Source organism: Rhinopithecus roxellana, chromosome 7 (genome assembly GCF_007565055.1).
Source record: "Rhinopithecus roxellana isolate Shanxi Qingling chromosome 7, ASM756505v1, whole genome shotgun sequence".
Taxonomy (NCBI): Eukaryota; Metazoa; Chordata; class Mammalia; order Primates; family Cercopithecidae; genus Rhinopithecus; species Rhinopithecus roxellana.
The window spans coordinates 53,330,349-53,353,969 of NC_044555.1; the positions used below are offsets into that span (position 1 = coordinate 53,330,349).

The 23,621-nt window shown below is 41.8% G+C and overlaps 1 protein-coding gene across 1 annotated transcript in view; it reads right to left on the minus strand.

Moving 5' to 3' along the window:
• Positions 1-14,383: 14,383 nt before the first annotated feature.
• TEX11 (testis expressed 11) overlaps positions 14,384-23,621 on the minus strand; it is a 323,051-nt gene continuing 313,813 nt past the window's right edge. Inside the window, exons 27-28 of the mRNA XM_030933980.1 lie at positions 15,280-15,444; positions 14,384-14,632 (exon numbers count right to left, since the gene is read on the minus strand). Of these exons, the coding sequence (XP_030789840.1) occupies positions 14,540-14,632; positions 15,280-15,444 (258 nt within the window). The 3' untranslated portion in view covers positions 14,384-14,539. The remainder of the gene's footprint in view (positions 14,633-15,279; positions 15,445-23,621) is intronic.

Here is a 23,621-nt window from a genome sequence, read left to right on the forward strand (position 1 = left end):
GCGGCAGAGTGAGATTCCATCTAAAAAAAAAAAAAAAAAAAAAAAAAACAGAAGAAAGAAAGAGAGGGGTTATATAGTGGAACATACCACTGCCCTGCAAAATGGAGGAAATAGGTGACATACTCCTGATGCACATTACAAAAAATGGCACAGGGCAAGATATAGCAGCAATGAGGGACTTTGCTCAGAGTTGCTATAAGTTTCCCTTGCTTAAAAGCAGGACATTTGGCTGGGCGCGGTGGCTCACGCCTGTAATCCCAGCACTTTGGGAGGCCGAGGTGGTCAGATCACCTGAGGTCAGGAGTTCAAGACCAGCTTGGCCAACATGGTGAAACCCCGTCACTACTAAAAATACAAATATTAGCCGGGTGTGGTGGCAGGGGCCTGTAATCCCAGCTACTCGGGAGGCTGAGACAGGAGAATCACTTGAACCTGGGAGGCAGAGGTTGCAGTGAGCCGAGATCATGCCATTGCACTCCAGCCTGGGCGACAAGAGTGAAATTCGGTCACACACACACACACACACACAAAACAGGACATTTAGACATTCTTTTATTATTATTATTATATTTTAAGTTCTAGGGTACGTGTGCACAACGTGCAGGTTTGTTATATATGTATACATGTGCCATGTTGGTTTGCTGCACCCATTAACTCATCATTTACATTAGGTATTTCTCCTAATGCTATCCCTCCCCCCTACCCCCACCCCACGACAGGCCCCAGTGTGTGATGTTCCCCGCCCTTTGTCCAAGTGATCTCATTGTTTAATTCCCACCTATGAGTGAAAACATGCGGTGTTTGGTTTTCTGTCCTTGCGATAGTTTGCTCAGAATGACGGTTTCTAGCTTCATCCATGTTCCTACAAAGGACACGAACTCATCTTTTTTATGGCTGCATAGTATTCCATGGTGTATATGTGCCACATTTTCTTAATCCAGTCTATCATTGATGGACATTTGTGTTGGTTCCAAGTCTTTACTATTGTGAATAGTGCCACAGTAAACATACGTGTAAATATGTCTTTATAGTAGCATGATTTATAATCCTTTGGGTATATACCCAGTAATGGGATCGCTGGGTCAAATGGTATTTCTAGTTCTAGATCCTTGAGGAATCGCCACACTGTCTTCCACAATGGTTGAACTAGTTTACACTCCCACCAACAGTGTAAAAGCATTCCTATTTCTCCACATCCTCTCCAGCACCTGTTGTTTCCTGACTTTTTAATGATTGCCATTCTAACTGGAGTGAGATGGTATCTCATTGTGGTTTTGATTTGCATTTCTTTGATGACCAGTGATGATGAGCATTTTTTCATGTGTCTGTTGGCTGCATAAATGTCTTCTTTTGAGAAGTGTCTGTTCATATCCTTTGCCCACTTTTTTGATGGGGTTGTTTGATTTTTTTCTTGTAAATTTGTTTAAGTTCTTTGTAGATTCTGGATATTAGCCCTTTGTCAGATGGGTAGATTGCAAAAATTTTCTCCCATTCTGTAGGCTGCCTGTTCACTCTGATGATAGTTTCTTTTGCTGTGCAGAAGCTCTTTAGTTTAATTAGATCCCATTTGTCAATTTTGGCTTTTGTTGCCGTTGCTTTTGGTGTTTTAGTCATGAAGTCCTTGCCCATGCCTATGTCCTGAATGGTATTGCCTAGGTTTTCTTCTAGGGTTTTTATGGTTTTAGGTCTAACATTTAAGTCTCTAATCCATCTTGAATTAATTTTTGTATAAGGTGTAAGGAAGGGATCCAGTTTCAACTTTCTACATACGGCTAGCCAGTTTTCCTAACACCATTTATTCGATAGAGAATCCTGTCCCCATTTCTTGTTTTTGTCAGAGTTGTCAAAGATCAGATGGTTGTAGATGTGTGGTGTTATTTCTGAGGCCTCTGTTCTATTCCATCGGTCTCTATCTCTGTTTTGGTACCAGTACCACGCTCTTTTGGTTACTGTAGCCTTGTAGCATAGTTTGAAGTCAGGTAGCATGATACCTCAAGCTTTGTTCTTTTGACTTAGGATTGTCTTGGCAATGCGGGCTCTTTTTTGGTTCCATATGAACTTTAAAGTAGTTTTTTCCAGTTCTGTGAAGAAAGTCACTGGTAGCTTGATGGGGATGGCATTGAATCCATAAATTACCTTAGGCAGTATGGCCATTTTCACTATATTGATTCTTCCTATCCATGAGCATGCAATGTTCTTCCATTTGTTTGTGTCCTCTTTTATTTCGTTGAGCAGTGGTTTGTAGTTCTCCCTGAAGAGGTCTTTCATATCCCTTGTAAGTGGATTCCTAGGTATTTTATTCTCTTTGTAGTAATTGTGAATGGGAGTTCACTCATGATTTGACTCTCTGTTTTTCTGTTATTGGTGTATAGGAATGCTTGTTATTTTTGCACATTGGTTTTGTATCTTGAGACTTTGCTGAAGTTGCTTATCAGCTTAAGGAGATTTTGGGTTGAGATGATGGGGTTTTCTAAATATATAATCATGTCATCTGCAAACAGAGACAATTTGATTTCCTCTTTTCCTAATTGAATACCCTTTATTTCTTTCTCTTGCCTGATTGCCCTAGCCAGCACTTCCAACACTATGTTGAATAGGAGTGGTGAGAGAGGGCATCCTTGTCTTGTGCTGGTTTTCAAAGGGAATGCTTCCAGTTTTTGCCCATTCAGTATGATATTGGCTGTGGGTTTGTCATAAATAGCTCTTATTATTTTGAGATATGTTCCATCAATACCTAGTTTACTGAGAGTTTTAGCATGAAGGGCTGCTGAATTTTGTCAAAAGCCTTTTCTGCATCTATTGAGATAATCATGTGGTTTTTGTCTTTGGTTCTGTTTATGCGATGGATTATGTTTATTGATTTGTGTATGTTGAACCAGCCTTGCATCCCAGGGATGAAGCCAACTTGATCTTGATGGATAAGCTTTTGGATGCGCTGCTGGATTCAGTTTGCCAGTATTTTATTGAGGATTTTTGCATCAATGTTCATCAGGGATATTGGTCTAAAATTCTCTTTTTTTGTTGTGTCTTTACCAGGCTTTGGTATCAGGATGATGCTGGCCTCATAAAATGAGTTAGGGAGGATTCCCTCTTTTTCTATTGATTGGAATAGTTTCAGAAGGAATGGTACTAGCTCCTCTTTGTACCTGTGGTAGAATTCGGCAGTGAATCTTTCTGGTCCTGGACATTTTTGGTTGGTAAGCTATTAATTATTGCCTCAGTTTCAGAGCCTGTTATTCGCCTATTTGGGGATTCAACTTCTTCCTGGTTTAGTCTTGGGAGGCTGTATGTGTCCAGGAATTTATCCATTTCTTCTAGATTTTCTAGTTTATTTACCTAGAGGTGTTTATAGTATTCTCTGATGGCTGTTTGTATTTCTGCGGAATTGGTGGTGACATCCCCTTTATCATTTTTTATTGTGTCTATTTGATTCTTCTCTCTTTTCTTCTTTATTAGTGTTGCTAGTGGTCTACCAATTTTGTTAATCTTTTCAAAAAAAAAGCAGCTCCTGGACTCATTGATTTTTTGAAGGGTTTTTGTGTCTCTATCTCCTTCAGTTTTGCTCTGATCTCAGTTATTTCTTGCCTTCTGCTAACTTTTGCATTTGTTTGCTCTTGCTTCTCTAGTTCTTTTAATTGTGATGTTAGGATGTCAATTTTAGGTCTTTCCTGCTTTCTCTTGTGGGCAATTAGTGCAATAAATTTGCTTCTACACACTGTTTTAAATGTGTCCCATAGATTCTGGTATGTTGTGTCTTTGTTCTCATTGGTTTCAAAGAACATCTTTTTTTCTTCCTTCATTTCGTTATTTACACAGTACTCATTCAGGAGCAGGTTGTTCAGTTTCCATGTAGTTGTGCAGTTTTGGGTGAGTTTCTTAATCCTGAGTTCTAATTTGATTGCACTGTGGTCTGAGACACAGTTTGTTGTGATTTCTGTTCTTTTACATTTGCTGAGGAGTGCTTTACTTCCAACTATGTGGTCAATTTTGGAATAAGTGCAATGTGGTGCTGAGAAGAATGTATATTCTGTTGATTTGGGGTGGAGTGCTCTGTAGATGTCTATTAGGTCTGCTTGGTGCAGAGTTGAGTTCAATTCCTGGATATCCTTTTCAACTTTCTGTCTCGTTGATCTGTCTAATGTTGACAGTGGGGTGTTAAAGTCTCCCATTATTATTGTGTGCGAGTCTAAGTCTCTTTGTAGGTCTCTAAGGACTTGCTTTATGAATCTGGGTGCTCCTGTATTGGTTGCATATATATTTAGGACAGTTAGCTCTTCTTGTTGAATTGATCCCTTTACCATTATGTAATGGCCTTCTTTGTCTCTTTTGATCTTTGTTGGTTTAAAGTCTGTTTTATCAGAGACTAGGTTTGCAACCCCTGCTCTTTTTAGCTTTCCATTTGCTTGGTAGATCTTCCTCCATCCCTTTATTTTGAGCCTATGTATGTCTCTGCATGTGAGATCGGTCTCCTGAATACAGCACACTGATGGGTCTTGACTCTTTATCCAATTTGCCAGTCTGTATCTTTTAACTGGGGCATTTAGTCCATTTACACTTAAGGTTAATATTGTTATGTGTGAATTTGATCCCGTCATTATGATATTAGCTGGTTATTTTGCCCATTAATTGATGCAGTTTCTTCCTAGCATTGATGGTCTTTACAATTTGACATGTTTTTGCAGTGGCTGGTACCGGTTGTTCCTTTCCATGTTTAGTACTTCCTTCAGGAGCTCTTGTAAGGCAGGCCTGGTGGTAACAAAATGTCTCAGCATTTGCTTGTCTGTAAAGGATTTTATTTCTCCTTCACTTATGAAGCTTAATTTGGCTGGATATGAAATTCTGGGTTGAAAATTCTTTTCTTTAAGAATGCTGAATATTGGTCCCCACTCTCTTCTGGCTTGTAGAGTTTCTGCTGAGAGATCCGCTGTTAGTCTGATGGGCTTCCTTTTGTAGGTAACGTGACCTTTCTCTCTGGCTGCCCTTAACATTTTTTTCCTTCCTTTCAACCTTGGTGAATCTGACAATTATGTGTCTTGGGGTTCCTCTTCTCGAGGAGTATCTTTGTGGTGTTCTCTGAGTTTCCTGAATTTGAATTCTGGCCTGCCTTGCTAGGTTGGGGAAGTTCTCCTGGATAATATCCTGAAGAGTGTTTTCCAACTTGGTTCCATTCTCCCCATCACTTTCAGGTATAGCAGTGAAACACAGATTTGGTCTTTTCACATAGTCCCATATTTCTTGGAGGCTTTGTTCATTTCTTTTTACTCTTTTTTCTCTAAACTTCTCTTCTTGCTTCATTTCATTAATTTGATCTTCAATCACTGATACCCTTTCTTCCACTTGAGTGAATCGGCTACTGAAGCTTGTGCATGCGTCGTGTAGTTCTCGTGCCATGGTTTTCAGTTCCATCAGGTCACTTAAGGTCTTCTCTACACTGTTTGTTCTAGTTAGCCATTTGTCTAGTCTTTTCTCAAGGTTGTTAGCTTCATTGCAATGGATTCGAACATCCTTCTTTAGCTTGGAGAAGTTTGTTATTACCAACCTTCTGAAACCTACTTCTGTCAACTCGTCAAAGTCATTCTCTGTCCAGCCTTGTTCCATTGCTGGCGAGGAGCTGCTATCCTTTGGAGGAGAAGAGGCACTCTGGTTTTTAGAATTTTCATATTTTCTGCTCTGGTTTCTCCCCATCTTTGTGGTTTTTATCTACCTTTGGTCTTTGATGTTGGTGACCTACAGATGGGGTTTTGGTGTAGATGTCTTTTTTGTTGATGTTGATGCTATTTCTTTCTGTTTGTTCATTTTTCTTCTAACAGTCAGGTCCCTTAGCTGCAGGTCTGTTGGAGTTTGCTGGAGGTCCACTCCACACCCTGTTTGCCTGAGTATCAGCAGCGGAGGCTGCAGAACAGCAAATTGCAGAACAGCAAATATTGCTGCCTGATCCTTCCTCTGGAAGCTTCGTCTCAGAGGGGCACCTGGCTGTATGATGTGTCAGTTGGCCCCTACTAGGAGATGTCTCCCAGTTAGACTGCATGGGGGTCAGGGCCCCTCTTGAGGAGGCAGTTTATCCTTTCTCAGAGCTCAAACACCGTGCTGGGAGAACCACTGTTCTCTTCAGAGCTTTCAGACAGGGACGTTTAAGTCTGCAGAAGTTTCTGCTGCCTTTTGTTCAGCTATGTCCTACCCCCAGAGGTGGAGTCTACAGAGGCAGGCAGGCCTCGTTGAGCTGAGGTGGGCTCCACCTAGTTCTAGCTTCCCAGCTGCTTTGTTTACCTACTGAAGCCTCAGCAATGGTGGACGCCCCTCCCCCAGCCAGGCTGCCACCTTGCAGTTCAATCTCAGACTGCTGCGCTAGCAATGAGCAAGGCTCCGTGGGCGTGGGACCCTCCGAGCCAGGCATGTGATATAATCTCCTCTTGTGCCATTTGCTAAGACTGTTGGAAAAGCGTAGTATTTGGGTGGTAGTGTCTCGATTTTCTGGTACAGTCTGTCACGGCTTCCCTTGGCTAGGAAAGGGAAATCCCCTGACTCCTTGCACTTCCTGGGTTAGGCGATGTCCCACCCTGCTTCCGCTCACCCTCCGTGGGCTGCACCCACTGTCCAACCAGTCCCAGTGAGATGAACCAGATACCTCAGTTGGAAATGCAGAAGTCACCAGTCTTCTGAGTCGATCACCCTGGGACCTGCAGACTAGAGCTATTCCTATTCAGCCATCATGGAACAGACCTTTTTTTTTTTTTTTTTTTTTGAAACAAAGTCTCACTCAGTCTCACAGGCTGGAGTGCAGTGGCACAATCTCAGTTCATTGCAACTTCCGTATCCCAGGTTCACATGATTCTCTTGCCTCAGCCTCCCATAGCTGGGATTACAGGTGCCCTCCACCATGCCCGGCTAATTTTTGTATTTTTAGTAAAGATGGGGTTTCACTATGTTGGCCAGACTAGTCTCAAACTCCTGACCTCAGGTGATCTGCCCTCCCTGGCCTCTCAAAGTGTTGGGATTACAGGTGTGAGCCACCTCGCCTGGCCTAGAAATTCTTTACTTGTCTTGCTGACAATATCACCCCTCAGAACATAAAGAAATCAACAAGAGGGACTGTTTGCTGTTTATTACCAAATTCTGACCAATTAACAAAGAACTGATGGGTGAAGTGGAAACTTGAGGAACCATATGATGTCAATTTGTGAGAGCATAAGGCTAGACATAGTAAGGTATTTTGCCTAAGAATTTAAAAGGGCAGACTTCAAAGTTCAGAGAAAAAAAAGGTAGCAAGAGGGAAAAGAGTGAGGACAGGTCTGATACATATGACTTAAATTTTTTTTTTTGAGACAGGGTCTCACTCTGTCACCGGGCTGGAGTGCAGTGGTGTGATCTTAGCTCACTGCAACCTCTACCTCCCAAAGTCAAATGATCGTCCCACCTCAGCTTTTTGAGTAGCTGGGACTACAGACATGCATCACAACACCTGGCTAAGTTTTGTATTTTGTTGTAGAGACTGGGTTTTGCCATGTTGCCCAGGCTGGTCTTGAACTCCTGGGCTCAAGCAATCCACCTGCCTCAGCCTCCTAAAATGCTGGGATTACAGGTATGAGCCATTGCACCTGGCCAGATGTGACTTTAAATCATGGCTATGCCATTTACCAGTGGTGTTACCTTGGTTAAGTTACTTAAACTCTCTGAGCTTCACTTTCTCACAGGAATCACTAAGGAGAAAGGGAAGAGAGAGAGTGAAAGAAGGAGGGAATGAAATGGAATCACCTACTTCACAGGGTTGTTAGCCAATTAAATGAGATAACACATGTGTAAGTGCTTAGCACTTAGTGGATATGCATTAATTGTTAGTTTTCATGCACTTTCTCCCTGGCTGCCTTCCCAAAAGCTTTGAAAGGCTCTTAAAAACTAAATTCTGACCATATATGTGTGAATCATTTTAAGGAACACGTAAAAGGAGAGGTATCTAAAGAAAATGATGTTATTTGTTTGTTTGAGATGGAGTTTTGCTCCTGTTGCCCTGGCTGGAGTGCAATGGTGCAATCTCAGCCCACCGCAACCTTTGCCTCCCAAGTTCAAGTGATTCTCCTGCCTCAGCCTCCCTAGTAGCTGGGATTACAGGCATGTGCCACCATGTCCGGCTAATTTTGTAATGCTTTTTTTTTTTTTTTTAAGTAGAGACAGGGTTTCTCCATGTTGGTCAGTTGGTCAGGCTGGTCTTGAACTCCCAACCTCAGGTGATCTGCCCACCTCAGCCTCCCAAAGTGTTGGGATTACAGGCGTGAGCCACCACGCCTGGGTTCTTTGATGATGAGACATTAAAAAGATAGAAAGAAGAGCATCTGACCAAGGAAGAATATAAGATGGTAACATGGAACTGCCAAAGTCATGTCAGGAAGGCCTGGCCCAAAATGAGCTAATTCTAGGAGTTAAAAAAAAAAAAAAAAAAAAAAGAGGCTGTTTACAGTTTAGTTTGCATCAAAAAACAAATCAAGGAAGCCTTCAAGTCCATTTGGGGCACATAGTATGTTTTAATTATAATCGGTTTTTTAAATTATAAAAGTAATATAAGCATATGTTAAAAAAATTCCAATAGTACCACAGGGTATAAAATGAAAAATAAAATGGGGCAATGCTTACCAGACGACAAAGATAAATATGACCCTGTAATTCCTACTTTGCTTTGGTCTTCTCTGCCATCTAAACTCTGAACATTAGATTGGAAAGGGTCAAGTAGACATTGGCAAGAGGCAACTGGGGATCATGGTAAGTAAGAAAGCACCAAGATGCTTTAAATGAGTCTCTTGACCTAGACAAATTGTATGTCAGGATGTTGAGAGAACCTATAGTGAGATTGCTAAACTGGTGTTTGTAACCTTTGGGGAATCATGGGGAATGAGAGATGCCCCAAAGTCTAGAGAAAGATATATGCTTTTTTTTTGAGACAGAATCTTGCTCTGTTGCCCAGGCTAGAGTGCAGTGGTGCGATCTCAGCTCACTGCAAGCTCCGCCTCCCGGGTTCACGCCATTCTCCTGCCTCAGCCTCCTGAGTAGCTGGGACTACAGGCGCCCGCCACCATGCCCGGCTAATTTTTTTTGTATTTTTGGTAGAGATGGGGTTTCACTGTGTTAACCAGGATGGTCTTGATCTCCTGACCTCATGATCCACCCGCCTTGGCCTTCCAAAGTGCTGGGATTACAGGCGTGAGCCACTGCGCCCGGCCACCCCCCCCTTTTTTTTTTTTTTTTTTTGCTGGGGGAAGAAGATAGATTTCACAAGCTTTAGACAAGAAGGTTTCATCTTAATCCCAAGAAAGTCTCTGGAATACGTTATTGGAAGGAATGGTTTGCATGAGAGTCTTTAGAGGGGATCTAGTGATCCCAAAGAGTTTATAAACACTTTACCTAAGAATAGCTTAAGACAGAGTAAGCTCATTTTCTTTTCTGAAATGAGTTTAGTAAATCAAAATAAATGGGTAAAGCTTTGAAAATGGGTAAAGTGTAGCTGGGTTCCAGCAAAGCATTGACAAAAATCACTCATGACATTCTTGTGAAAAGGCTGGAAAAAATGTAGATAGTACAATTACTGAGCAGGCAAATGATCATCCCAAAGTCTGCTATTAACGGATCAATGTTTAAGTTATTTATATACTAGTTTATTATCTATTGCCCTCACTAGAATGTAAGCTCTTTGAAGGAGAGACTTGGTCCTCTATTTTGTTCACCACTTTATCCCTTGTACCATGAAGTGTCCAGTCCGTTAGCAGGAAGTGTTCAGGAAATATTTGTTGCATGAATGAAATAACCCAGAAGTAAGACTGCAAAGCACTTCACCAAGCTCTGTCTCAGCCCACTCCTGTTCAGTGTTTTATCATATACTTGGTTAAAGCCATTAGCTGGCATGCTGATCAAATGTGCAGGTGATGTCAGCCTGAGAAGGATAAGTAACATACTTAAAGACAGACTCTGCATCCAAAAAGATTAGCTGGCAAGAGCAATTTAATAGTGATACAATCAATTAGATTTTTGTTGTTGTTGTTGCTGTTGTTGTTTGCTTTTTTGAGATGGAGTTTCACTCGTTGCCCAGGCTGGAGTGCAATGGCACGATCTCGGCTCACTGTAACCTCTGCCTCGCGGGTTCAAGCGACTCTCCTGCCTCAGCCTCCTGAGTAGCTGGGATTATAGGCATGCGCCACCATGTCTGGCTAATTTTTGTATTTTTAGTAGAGACGGGGTTTCTCCATGTTGATCAGGCTGGTCTCAAACTCCCGACCTCAGGTGATTCGCCTGCCTCAGCCTCCCAAAGAGCTGGAATTACAGGTGTGAGCCACCGCACCAAGCCAATTAGATATTTTAAAACCTGGAAGTAGGCTGGACTTGGTGGCTCATGCCTGCAATCCCAACATTTTGGGAAACTGAAGCAGGAAGATCACTTGAGCTCAGGAGTTTGAGACCAGTCTGGACAACATAGTGAGATCTCGTCTCTACTAAAAATATATATTAAAAAATTAGCTAAGCATGGTGGTGCATGCCTGTATTTTCTGCTACTCGGGAGGTTGAGGCAGGAGGATGCTTGAGCCTGGGAGTTTGAAGCTGCAGTGAGCTATGATTGCGCCACTGCACTGTGGCCTGGGTGACAGAGAAAATCCTGTTTCAAAAACAAACACAAAAACCTGGAAGTACAAGCACAGACATTAATTAATGGCCGTATATTGTAGAAAAAAAGGCTTAGAAGTTTTCATTCATTCTTTCAACAAATACTTATTGGAAGTACCAGGCAGGCCAGGTGCAGTGGCTCACTCTTGTAATCCCAGCACTCTGGGAGGCAGAGGCGGGCAGATTGAGCTCAGGAGTTCGAGACCAGCCTGGGCAACATGGTGAAATCCCATCTCTACAAAAAATAGAAAAATTAGCTGAGTGTGGTGGCACTCGTCTGTAGTCCCAGCTACTTGGAAGGCTGAGATGGGAGGATCGTTTGAGCCCAGGAAGCGGAAGTTTCAGTGACCTGAGATCGCACCACTGCCCTCTAGCCTGGGCAACAGAGTAGGAACCTATCTCAAAAAAAAAAAAAAAAAAAAAAAAAAAATTGGTGAGAAAAACACACCATCTTCTCTCATGGAGCTTAAAGACTATTGAGGGAAATGGACATTAATCAAATTATTCCACAAACAAATGTATTTATTTTAAGCTGTGCAGAATAAAACAATGCTGAGAGCATAGAGGAAGAGAACCTGACCTAGTCAGGGAAAGTTTTTCCGAGGAACTGACACATGAGCCAGCTTCTCAAAGATAAGTAGGAGCAAACTAAGGTGAAGGCAGGGAAGAGCAAACAGTGAGCCTGGTGAGTCAACAACATGAAGGACCTGCTTCAACAACATGAAGGGCCTGCTTCAATGCCATGTGGTTCCTTTCCCTTCTCCTTGGAGCAGCTGGGGTCAGGGTCAGGGCCTGGTGGTGGGTTCGGTTAGAGACTCAGCTTGCTTGCTCTCTAGACTGGAGGCTCCCTTGATAAGTTGGCCAGAGTGTTCACTGGGGCTTGGGCCAAAGGGGCAGCCTGTTGGTCAGGTTGCTGAGGTTAGGGCTGGAGAGACAGCCAAAATGACTAGAAGATTGGGATCACACAGAGAGAACGAGCCAGTAAGTGAATATCGGAGGTTAATCAGCCAGGCTTCTCAATGTTGAAAGCGAGTTACAAATAGGGAAAGGGGAGGAAGCTAGAATAAATCCACTGGCGTTGGATTGAAAATGGAACTGTCAGCCAGGTGTGGCAGCTCACGCTTGTAATCCCAGCACTTTGGGAGGCTGAGGTGGGTGAATCACCTGAGGTCAGGGGTTCGAGACCAGCCTGGCCAACATGGCGAAACCCCATCTCTACTAAAAATACAAAAATTAGCCGGGCATGGTGGCACACTCCTGTAGTCTCAGCTACTCGGGAGGCTGAGGCAGGAGAATCGCTTGAACCCGGGAGGCAGAGGTTGCAGTGAGCCGAGATAGTGCTCTGGACAACAGAGCAAGACCACGTCTGAAAAAAAAAGAAAAGAAAATGGAGCTATCAGTACGAACTCATGATTTTATATCTATGCATGTATATGTATACATTCATCTATATGTATGTACACACACATACGTTTATTTCCCAGCTCTGTCCACTGAGAGGACCTAGAAATAATGTGACCCCCGTAACAATGAGTACACTTCTAGGACCAAGATCTTGGCCACTAACTACCACTCTGTTATAAGGCATCACAGCTCCTTGGAGAAATGACTGATTCCAGATCTGGCACAGGGAAAGTACAAGATAAGCCCTGGTGCATCTTTTTGTGCCACAAAACAAGGAAGTGCTGAAACAATGATGGGGACATGTCAAATGGGGGTAGGACCCAGCCTTGGGCAGCAAAATAGATAATGATAATGGCTTATAACCCATTTAATAAAAAAGGAATCCGTTAGTCTGTACTAAAATGCATTTTAAAAACATGAATAAATGGGGGAGAAGAAAAACCTCTGCCTTACCAATGCCAACTAATAAATGAACAGGGAATGATGGAAGCAGAAAAATCAACATTTAGCAACCATCACAGTACAAATGTTCAGGCAAGAATCACCAATGGATGCTAAAACTAGTGGTGAAAGTTTAATGAGGAACGTGGTATTTACTTAGTCTCAAACTATCTTCCACCAAGTACCTCATAATTAATTATTAACCACTAAGTACAAAATATTTATCAACTAAGTTTACATTGGAGAGACCTGGCAGACACCTTCTTAACTTTAGTAACAGGACAAATTGACATTGTGTGCTTGCTGGTATGACGCACTGAGAACACATCATTTTTCTGTGGTATGCGTCCCCAAAACGCATAAACTGAAGCTAATCATTAGGAAACATCAGAACCACCTAAATTGAGGTGCATGGTACAAAGTAATTAGCCTGTACTCTTCAAAAATGTCAAGGTCATAAAAGATAAGGAGAGATTGCGGAACCATTTCAGTTTGTAGGAGATGGCAGAGACATGACAACCAAATACAACTTATAATCCTGAACTTAGGAAGGACTTTGCTAGGATAATCAGTGAAATTTGAATGGGGTCTGTGGATTAGACAGTAGAATTGAATCATTGTCAATTTCCTAATTTTGATGGTTGTACTGTGGTTATGTAGGAGAGTATCCCTGTTTTTATGAAATACTCACTGAGGCATTAAGGGGAAATGGGGCAGGATGTCTGCAAATTAATCTCAACTGGTTCAGAAAGAAACTGAGAGAGTGACAGGAAGGCAATGTGGTAAAAAATAAATAGGGAAGCTGGATAAAGGGTGTATGTCAATTCTTTGTGCTTGGTTGCAACTTTTCTTAAGTCTGAAACTATGTCAAAATCAAAAGTTTGAAAGTGTTAATACAAATCAACTGGGGGAAAAGGCAGTGTAATCTTACGGTACACTAATGCCAGTCTACCCAGAAAGAGGCTGCTCAACTGTATTGGTCAGACCTCACTGGAACATGGGGCTTGGCTTTTGGAAGGTGAGGTGACCAGATCACATGAGGAACAACTAAGGCGTCTGAGGATGTTTACCCCGAAGTAGAAAGACCCTGGAGGACAGAGATGAGCCTGGCTTCTGTCTTCAGAAGCATCTCCAGGGGGCATCTGTGACACAGGAAGCAGATTTGTTACAGGGAGACAGACTTCTGTTTAGTATGAGGTGGGGCGTTTTACCCATTAGAGAGCAAAATAGGTGGGTTCAGCTGTCTCAGGAGTTCCCTGTCATGGGATAAGTTCCTTTTTTTTTTTTTTTCTGAGATGGAGTCTTGCTCTGTCACCCAGTCTGGAGTACAATGGCTTGATCTCAGCTCACTGCAACCTCTGCCTTCTGGATTCAAACAATTCTCCTGCCTCAGACTCCCAGGTAGCTGGGACTAAAGGCAGGTGCCACCATGCCTGGCTAATTTTTTTTTTTTTTTTTGTATTTTTAGTAGAGATGGAGTTTTGCCGTATTGGCCAGGCTGGTCTTGAACTCCTGGCCTCAAGTGATCTGCCCACCTCAGCCTCCCAAAGTGCTAGAATTATAGGCAAGAGCCACTACGCCCGGCCTGGGATAAGTTCTGTTAGAAACTGGGCAACTGATTCTCAAGGATGTCAGAGAGATTTCATGAACCAGATAAATGCTGGCCTTGGTGACCACTAAGGTCCTTCCAAATAAGAGTCTGGGATTCTTTGTTATCTTCAGGGATTGGGAATTTGAGCACTTTGGGAATAAAATGCGATCTGTGTTGAACTGGGATGAACATTCTCTTTTGTTCACATGGGGCATAAACCATCTTGCTCTCACATGGCCTGTTTCAATATCATCCTTAGCACTTTGGAAAATTCGTTTGTCCCCCAGAAATGAGCTGGTCACCAAGGTAAATTCAACATGCTTTTATTTTAGAAAGTTTATTCAACAACATGAAAACAGGGTCTGAGGAAACAGAAACAAAACCTCAAGAGAAACTCTGGCAAAAATTTAAACAGTCAGCATCTCAGGACAACGTATCTTCTTCATGTGGCCGTGAGCTTGCCTAATCTGACTTGCTCCAGTAGCCATGTTCATGAAAAACTGGGCCCTCGTTGTTACTCAGTGCTTCCACAAGCTGACTATACAGCATATTCAGCTGGGAAAGAGAACAACAAATAGATTTCTTGAAGGGAAAAGGAAACATGGGAAAGCTTCCCAGACCCATGGTGAAGGCATGAAAGTCTAACTGTTACCTTTGGAGATCTGAAGCATCTCAGATTTGGGGAGAAAATACAGTCCTCTCTTGAGGAAAAGGAATCCCCTATTATAAGGGAGAAGATACTTAACTATAAAATATCCTTTGCTTTTATTTGGTAACAAGGCTTTTTCTCCACCAAACCTCTCCTGGTTAGCCAATGGCCCAGAACTCTGTAATTGAGAATAGTTCCTGGAGAAAATGCCTTTTTCAACAGTTATTGCTTTGAGCAGAGGCCAGTCCTTTCCCACATGCACTGGCACTGACAGTGATGCATCTTTCCAGAGCTCACTCTTGGCATTCCTCTTAATTAGATTCTATTTGCTATCCTTAAGTTTCCCCCTGTTCTCTGTCCTTCTTGGTTTTTGCTCTAAGGAATTACTGTTTATGGTCTCCTAATTCTTGAGGTTATGTGGAACCACTGAGAGGAACAATGAGCAAGATCCTTTCCTAGCCAAGGAAGATGGGGTTGAGTCCTTGTGGAGAGCCCAGCCATAACCTCTTGCCCCCTAGGTCATGTCACCTGCCCTAGCCCTCTCCCTCCTCACCTGAGTTTCATAGCTTTCCTTGAAGGAGGTAAGGTGGTCAAGGAAACGCAAAGCCAGGCCACACCACTTTTCAGTAGATACATACTTGCTCCTGCTAAACATAAGTATTCCAGTATTCCAGGACTTGACCATCAGCCAGAGAATCTCCATTTCTGGGTAGTCTTTCTGAAATCCAAGAACAGAAATTTTGCAGTTATTACTGTCACAGTTCATTGTGGCACTACCTGTATCCATGCCATGTCCCTTTATTACTAAACAAACAATGGGAGCTCTGCTGACATTTAGGAAGGTCTGTGCTCCTGGAGAGTGTAGGGGGAGAGCACTTTGAAGGTTTGTCAGCTGTAGAATGTTCCATAGCAAGATCTCATGAAGAAACATAAACCGAGGCCCTCTTTGACTAAAGGAAAGAATTAGAAAGATTCCTAATCTCCCTGAAGCAGAAGAAAAACCTGTATACTGTTTGGGGCTTCCCTTGATTCTGTCTTCAGTCAATCATCTCCCTAATACCTACCTCTACTTTTTGGAGAAGGTTGTCAAGAAGCAGTTGTATTGAATTTCTTAATTTCTGTCACCAGAATTAGTCCATATTTGGAGTAGAAATTATATTCGTCTTCAGAGTTAACAATATCTACCTAGCTATGAACACAGCATACATTTCTTAGCTTTATCAGTGGTCTTTAACATGACTAATCACAAGATTATATTTGCTTCTTCACAATACTTTGCAATAGTGAAAAGTATTAGTCTAAGAAGCTACTTTCTTGGTTCTTGCATAGGAGATGGAACACAAAGAAAGCATTCATGTTAAAGCCCCAGAAGGGAGAAATGTGATAGGAGACACATTAGGCAGCAGCTTTTTGAGAGTGTCAAGAATGCTGTTTCAGCTGCCATCCTTTCATTCATTTGGATCCAAAAAGAAATTTCTATACATAAATCACTGTGATAATGAGGGCACTAAGAGGCAAAAGACAAAACTTTTATCCTAAAGGTTGCGCAATGCTTTTGGGGACACAAGGCATCCACACCTTCACAAGGTATGTGATTAAGAGACACAAACATTAGGTGCTCTCATTCAGTTAAAGAAATGAGCACTAGGATATCCCAGTCAGAGGTGGTCTAGTCTCTGCTTGAAACACTACCCCTCATCCTTGTCCAGTTCGTAGACTTATACTTTTTCTTCAAATTCACAAGCAGAGTTAGTTGTCTGTTTCCACAGCGAGCTGTCCATTCCTCGAATATAACTTATATCATATTGTTTTGAAATGCTATATATTTATCTCCTCCAGACTACTGAGTTCCTTGAGGTACAGGGAATTTTTCTTGTGCATTTTTGTTTCTTTAGAGTCCAGCACTGTGCCTGGCACATAAGAGAGGCACAACAGATGTTTGCTGAATGAATGAATGAACAAATGAATCAAATCCAGTCAGATGCCACCTCCTCAGTGAGGATTTCCCTGGCTCTCCACAATTTCTTGCTCAAACCTCTTTGCCCCTCTGGTACTTTGTTCACAGCACCATAATAGTACTTTGAACACTGTACTGCCTGTCTCCCCCACTAGGCAAGGAGTCCCTTGAAGGTAAAATGACATTTGCTTTTGTATATCCACAGCTTGGCACAGTGTCTGATGCAGGGTATGAGTGTTGTGATTTTAATGTTATGAATGAAAAAAAGGCTTAAACAAACAAACATGATCTTAGGGTAGATGAGTAGGATCTACATATACAGAGACTATATGAAATGTCCAGAATAGGCAAAGCCATAGAGACAGAAAGGAGATTTGTGGTTGCCAGGGGCTGGTGAAGGGAGGTATGGGGAAGGACTGCTAATGGGTATAGAGTTTCTTTTGGGGATGATGAAAATGTTCTAGAATTAGATAATGGTGATGGTTGCACAATCTTGTGAATATACTATAACTCGCTGAACTGTATACCTTAATGTGAGTTTTATGATATATGAACTAAATCTCAATTAAAAAGAAAAATATAGATATTCAGAGAAAGAGAAGGGCATTCCATGTGGGTAGAACAGAATAAATGAAGTCTTGGATTGTACTTGAGAACAAGCATGTCTTAGGAAGACCAAGAGTTGTTTGGCCTAAGCAGATGATTTATGTAGAGGTGTTAATGGGAAATAAGACTGGAAATGTAGGATGGGGCTTCCTAAGCCTTTCCTCAGTGTTCTTCCTCAGAACACTAGTGTCATGAGAAATGTTAACAGATGGTCTATGAAAATAGAGTTCTTTAGTCAAATACATTTTGGAAATGCCGCATTCTATATATCACCCTTTTGGGGCATTATAATGCACATTAGTTCACTGAAAGTTTAAGGAAGTTTTACAGTAAAGAAACCACAGAACTTTGTCTAATCCAGGGCATGTGGAACGTTTGCTAACACCTTGTGGGCTGGAGTGTTAAGGGTTTTTGCATTACAGGCTTCAGATTTTGAAATTTATCCTGATGGCAATGGGAAGGCACTGAAACTTTTTGAGAAAGAGAGTGATATGATGCAAGTGTAGTTTTAATAAGATAGAAATGCCAGTGGTGTTTAGAACAGACCTCCATGTGGGAAAACACAGACAGGGAGACTTGTTTAAAGGGAGTTGTGGCCGGGTGCGGTGGCTCACGCCTGTAATCCCAGCCCTTTGGGAGGCCAAGGAGGGCGGACCACCTGAGGTCAGGAGTTCAAGACCAGCCTGACCAACATGGAGAAACCCCATCTCTACTAAAAATACAAAATTAGCCAGGCATGGTGGTGCATGCCTGTAATCCCAGCTACTCGGGAGGCTGAGGCAGAAGAATCGCTTGAACCCAGGAGGCGGAGGTTGTGGTGAGCTGAGATCACGCCAGTGCACTCCAGCCTGTGCAACAAGAGCGAAACTCCAAACTCCGTCTCAAAAAATAAAATAGAGGCAGGGTGTGGTGGCTTGTGCCTGTAATCCCAGCACTTTGGGAGGCCGAGATGGGCAGATCATGAGGTCAGGAGATCAAGACCATCCTGGCTAACATGGTGAGACCCTGTCTCTACTAAAAATACAAAAAAATTAGCCGGGCGTGATAGCAGGCGCCTGTATTCCCAGCTACTCGGGAGACTGAGGCAGGAGAATGGCGTGAACCTGGGAGGTGGAGCTTGAAGTGAGCCGAGATCGCACCACTGCACTCCAGCCTGGGCGACAGAGTGAGATTCTGTCTCAAAAATAATAATAATAAAAATAAAAATAAATTAAAATAAAATAAAGGGAGTTGTGTGATCTAAGAATGAAGTGATGAGGGTCAGAACTAAAATAGTGACAATTTAGATGGACAGAAGTAAGAATCATTTAAAGGAAGAATCAATAGAACTTGGTAACTGATTTGATATGGGGAATGACAGGTCAAGTGAAAATGGCTCTAAGTTTGGCTGAAAGAATGCTGGTATCATTGAAAGAAAAAAATGGACATGTTTCTGGGGATAAGGGGTAAAGACAATAATAAGTTCTATTTTAAACATGTTGGCTTGAGGTAACTCTGGAGATAAGCAGGCTGTTGCAGATATGGACTGGAACTCAGGTAATAGTTAAAGTGTATTAATTCACTTAAAGGACAGAGTACGGAATACAGAGTAGCAAAGAGTAGAGAATATTGGAAATGTTCATAGTTGGGTGGTAAGAGGGAGAAGAATGCAGAGGAGTGGTGAGAAAATAAAGGAAAAAGGAAAACAGAATTTCAATAAGGAGGCAGTGGCAATAATGGCAGTGGCCAATAATGAAGGCCAGGGAAAAGAGACCATCATATTTGCCTGGAAGGTGGTAATTTGTGGTCTTGTAAAGTGTGGCTGACAGTGCAGAATGTGAGGGAAAGAATGGTTCAAGATGAGGACAGATAGGTTATCAGGACTTTGTATACCACATTCGGGATTTTGGTCTTTAAGAGCAATGGGAAACTACTAAAGAGGATTTCAAAAGGTCATGCATACTCAAAAATGTAAAAGATTGGCTGGGCATGGTGGCTCACACCTGTAATCCCAGGACTTTGGGAGGCCGAGGTGGGTGGATCACAAGGTCAAGAGATCGAGACCATCCTGGCCAACATGGTGAAACCCCATCTCTACTAAAAATACAAAAATTAGCTGGGTGTGGTGGTACGCACCTGTAGTCTCAGCTACTCGGGAGGCTGAGGCAGGAGAATCGCTTGAACCCGGGAGGCAGAGGTTGCAGTGAGCTGAGATCGCACCACTGCACTCTAGCCTGGCGACAGAGCGAGACTCCATCTCAAAAAAAAAAAAAAAAAAAAAAAAAAAAGAAGAACACCTTGGTTGCTGGGCAAAGAAAGGAAGGAAGGAAGCAAGAGTAGACGCGAGACCTGTTAAAAGTTTCCTGAGATCACTAAAGTAGCTGAGATAAAAGGTGATAACTTGAATTAGGTTATTGATGGTGGAAGAAAGGAGGAAGTAGGTGAATTTGAGAGACATTTGGGAGGTCAAATTGATAGTACTTGGTGATAGATTAGAAGTGGGAGTGAGGGAGGTGCTGAGGATGACTCCTAGATGTCTGGCTTGGGCAACCAGAAGAATGATGGTGTCATTCAATGAGTTAGGGAACACTGGAGTTTTACTTTAATTTGCATTAGTTGCACTCATGCCCAGCATTGCTTATGAAAATCATTAACCCTCAATAAAGAAATGCATCCACACAGCTACTGACCTCAAAGCCACATGGACTTGCCTACATGTAATACGCCTACATGTAATACAAATCAATGCCAGCAAACTGAGGTGTTTGCTCTGATGGTTTCTGGGGCCTCATATTTGAAACCAGTTTTCTCTGTCCTTAACATCTTAATACATATGGCAGTCACGTGGATCTCTAACTGAATTGTAGGTATTCTGGAGCACAAATGCCTCTCCTTTTAGGCTCTCCATAGATTCCCAAAGTAAATAGTATGTGCATCAGTTTTATTAGGATACAATTAAAAAAAAAAACCAGAGTTTACCTAAAGTGCACAATGCAGTGGTTTTTAGTATATTCACAGTATTCACAGAGTTCTGCCACCATCACCACAATCAATTATGGAATATTCTCATCCCTCCAAAAAGAAAGTCCATGCCCATTGGCTCCACATTCCCCCCGCCCCCAGCCAATGTCCTTCCATTTCCTCTCAACCTCCTCCCCTACCCCACTAAGCCCTGGGCAACCACTATTCTCATTTCTGTCTCTTATAGATTGACCTTTTCTGGGCATTCAAGATAAATGGGGCCAGGCAGTATGTGGGCCCTTGTGACTGACATCTTTGACTTACCATGTTTTCAAGGTTTATCCATGTTATAGCATGTGTCAGTACTTCATTCCTTTTAATGGCCAAATAATACTCCATTGAATGGAAATATCACATTTTGTTTACCCATTCATTGGCTAACAGACATTTGGGTTGTTTCCATTTTGGGCTATATGAATAACTTTGCTATGAACATTTGTTATGAGTCTTTGGACACATGTTTTCATTTCTCTTGGGTATACACCTACCAGTGAAATTTCTGGGTCATAGGGTAACCATGTTTAACCTTCTGGGAAGCTGCCAGACTTTTTCAAAGCTAGAACAATATGAACAATAAAATAATATTGTATTATATATGTATAAAATACATATCTGCCTGGGTGTGGTGGCTCATGCCTATAATCCCAGCACTTTGGAAGGCCAAGGAGGGTGAGTTGCTTGAGCTCAGAAGGTTGAGATTAGCCTAGGAGACATGGCGAAGCCGCATCTCTACCAAACATACAAAATATTAGCTGGGTGTAGTGGCATGCGCTTGTAGTCTTAGCTACTTGGGAGGCTGAGGTGGGAGGATCTCTTGAGCCCAGGAGGTCAAGGCTACAGTGAGCCATCATCATGCCACTGCACTCCAGCCTGGGTGACAGAGTGAAACTCTATTTCAAAAAAGCCCACAAAACTTAATGTGTGTGTGTGTGTGTGTTTTCAGAGACAGAGTGTAACTTTGTTGCCCAGGCTGGTCTCAAACTTCTGGCTTCAAGTGAACCTCCCACCTCGGCCTCCCAAACTACTGGGATTACATGCATGAGCCACTGCACCAGGCCTAAAATGTTTTGTGGTATCTTGTGTTATTTATTAATTCATGTAACCGAATCTATTTGTTTCCTGTACAGCTTCTGAGTGGGTCCTCTCCACTCCATGATTTCAAAAAATGCTTTCCTCTGTTTTTTCCTAATACTTTTATAGCTTTGATTTTATATTTAGCTCTTTATCTGGATTTTCTTTATTTCTTCCTTTTGGACTTTATTTTTGTGCATGGTATAAGGCAAAAAAAAAAAAAATACTACCACTTATATAGTACTTACTATGTGCTGCTATAAGTACTTTATACATATTAAGTTATTTAACACTAATAATACTGTAAGGTAGGCACTTTTTTTTTTAGCTTTTATTTATTTATTTATTTTTCATAGAGACAAGGTCTCGCTGTGTTGGCCGGGCTGGTCTCGAACTCCTGGCCTCAAGCAATACTCCCGCCTTCGCCTCCCAAAGTACTGAGATTATTATTATATTTATTTTACAGATGAGGGTACAGAGGTATAAATAATTAATTAATAAGACCAAAGTCATACAGCTAGTAAATGGTGTAGCCAGAATTTATTTGAATGGCTATGTGGCTCCAAAGTCTGTTCTCTTAACCACTATGCTATAATGCCCCTCAGTTTAAAAATAAGGATGTAACTTTGCTTTTTAAATTGTCCCAATACCATTTTACCAATTGTTCCCTCAGTGATGTGATATACCTCCTCTATTGCATACAAAATTCTCATAGATATGTGGATCTCCTTCTGGGCTCGGTCCTGTTCTATTAATCTATTTGTAGATTTTGGCACTAATGCCATACTTTTAAAATTAATATCATTTTATAGTTTTAAAAGTATTTGATAAGGCAAGTCCTTCCTTGTTCTTTCACAAAAAATGTTTTGGTTCATTTTCTTTTAGGGAAGAATTTTAGAATCACCTTATCAAGTTTCATTAAAAATCTTATTGAGATTTTAATTTTGACTGAATTTATTGCATTGAATTTAGGGAAACTGACTTCATACTGTTAAGGCTTTCCTGTCCAGGAACATGGTATATATTTCCATTTGTTTGTGACTTATGCATTCTTGAAAGCAGAATGGAACGATCTGTAGACAGAGAGTAAAAATGATAGACAGGCAGTAAAATGCCTTAGGAAGTAGAAGGGGATTGAACTGACAGTGCAAGGTTGAGAAAATTTCTTTTGAAAAAAGAGGAAAGGTGAGTAGATAGGTACAGTGGTAGAATGTTATGGTTGAGACCTGGGCCAGTGAGGGATCTCATGTGTGATGCCCTTGATCTTCTCAACTGGAATGATATGATGAGATCATGTAATGGGGAATGAGGTAGGTCTAAGTTTTTATGAGGTTAGAAAAGGTTTGAAGCAGCCACTTTGAGTTTGCCAAAAAGTTGACAGGAATAAAAGTATTTCTGAGCAGCAATGCGAACCCATTGAAAGCGTAACAGAATGAATCTGTACTGGGCCAGATCTAGGTGGTTCTGTAACTTTCTTTAGTGCTTCTGCTGCTCAAGATCAGGAGCAGAAGAACTGATGGTGGCAAGGTATCAGGTTTGAGAAAAAATGAAAGGGCAGGAATAATCAGAAGAAGAGAGAAAGAGAGAAGGAAGGGAAGGAAGGAAGGGAGGGAGGGAGGGAAGGAGGGAGGGAAGAAGGAAGGAAGCAAAGAAAGAAATAAAAGAGAAAGAAAAGAAAAGAAAGAGAAAAAGAAAAAAGGTAGTTAGACTGGACTATAATAGAGTGGGAAAAGACGAGTGATTTGAAGTTCAAATGAGAACGGAGAATAGATATGGGGGAGTAAAGGGAGATTATACTCAATAGAAAAGTGTTGTGTTAGCTACCAATCTTGAAGGTGGAGCAGTGCCACAGTGGGTGGCTTATATGGGATGTAGACAGTGGCTAAAGGGTAAAAAACAGAATGGTGAAGTGTAAGAATTGCTAACATGGATGCAAAAGTCACTTAGGATAAAAAATAACAATGAAGTTACCAAGGAAGGAAAAGGTGGGTCCAGGACATGACAACATTGGTGATTAAGAGATATAGGTTTTAAGTGAAGAGAAGCCATAGGAAGGTGGTATGTAAATAGTACAAAGTACCACCATGGAGCAAAGATCCAGGTAATTTGGTCCCCTCTGCTGAGAAAAAGGGAGTTGGAAAAGATGAGATCTCCATAAAAATTGGTAGTGAGGGACACGTTTTCTTCAGGGAAGATTCTGCTTTGTTCTAAGAATGGAGAGAAGGAGGTGAAGGTTGATGATAAGGAGAATATTGAGTAGT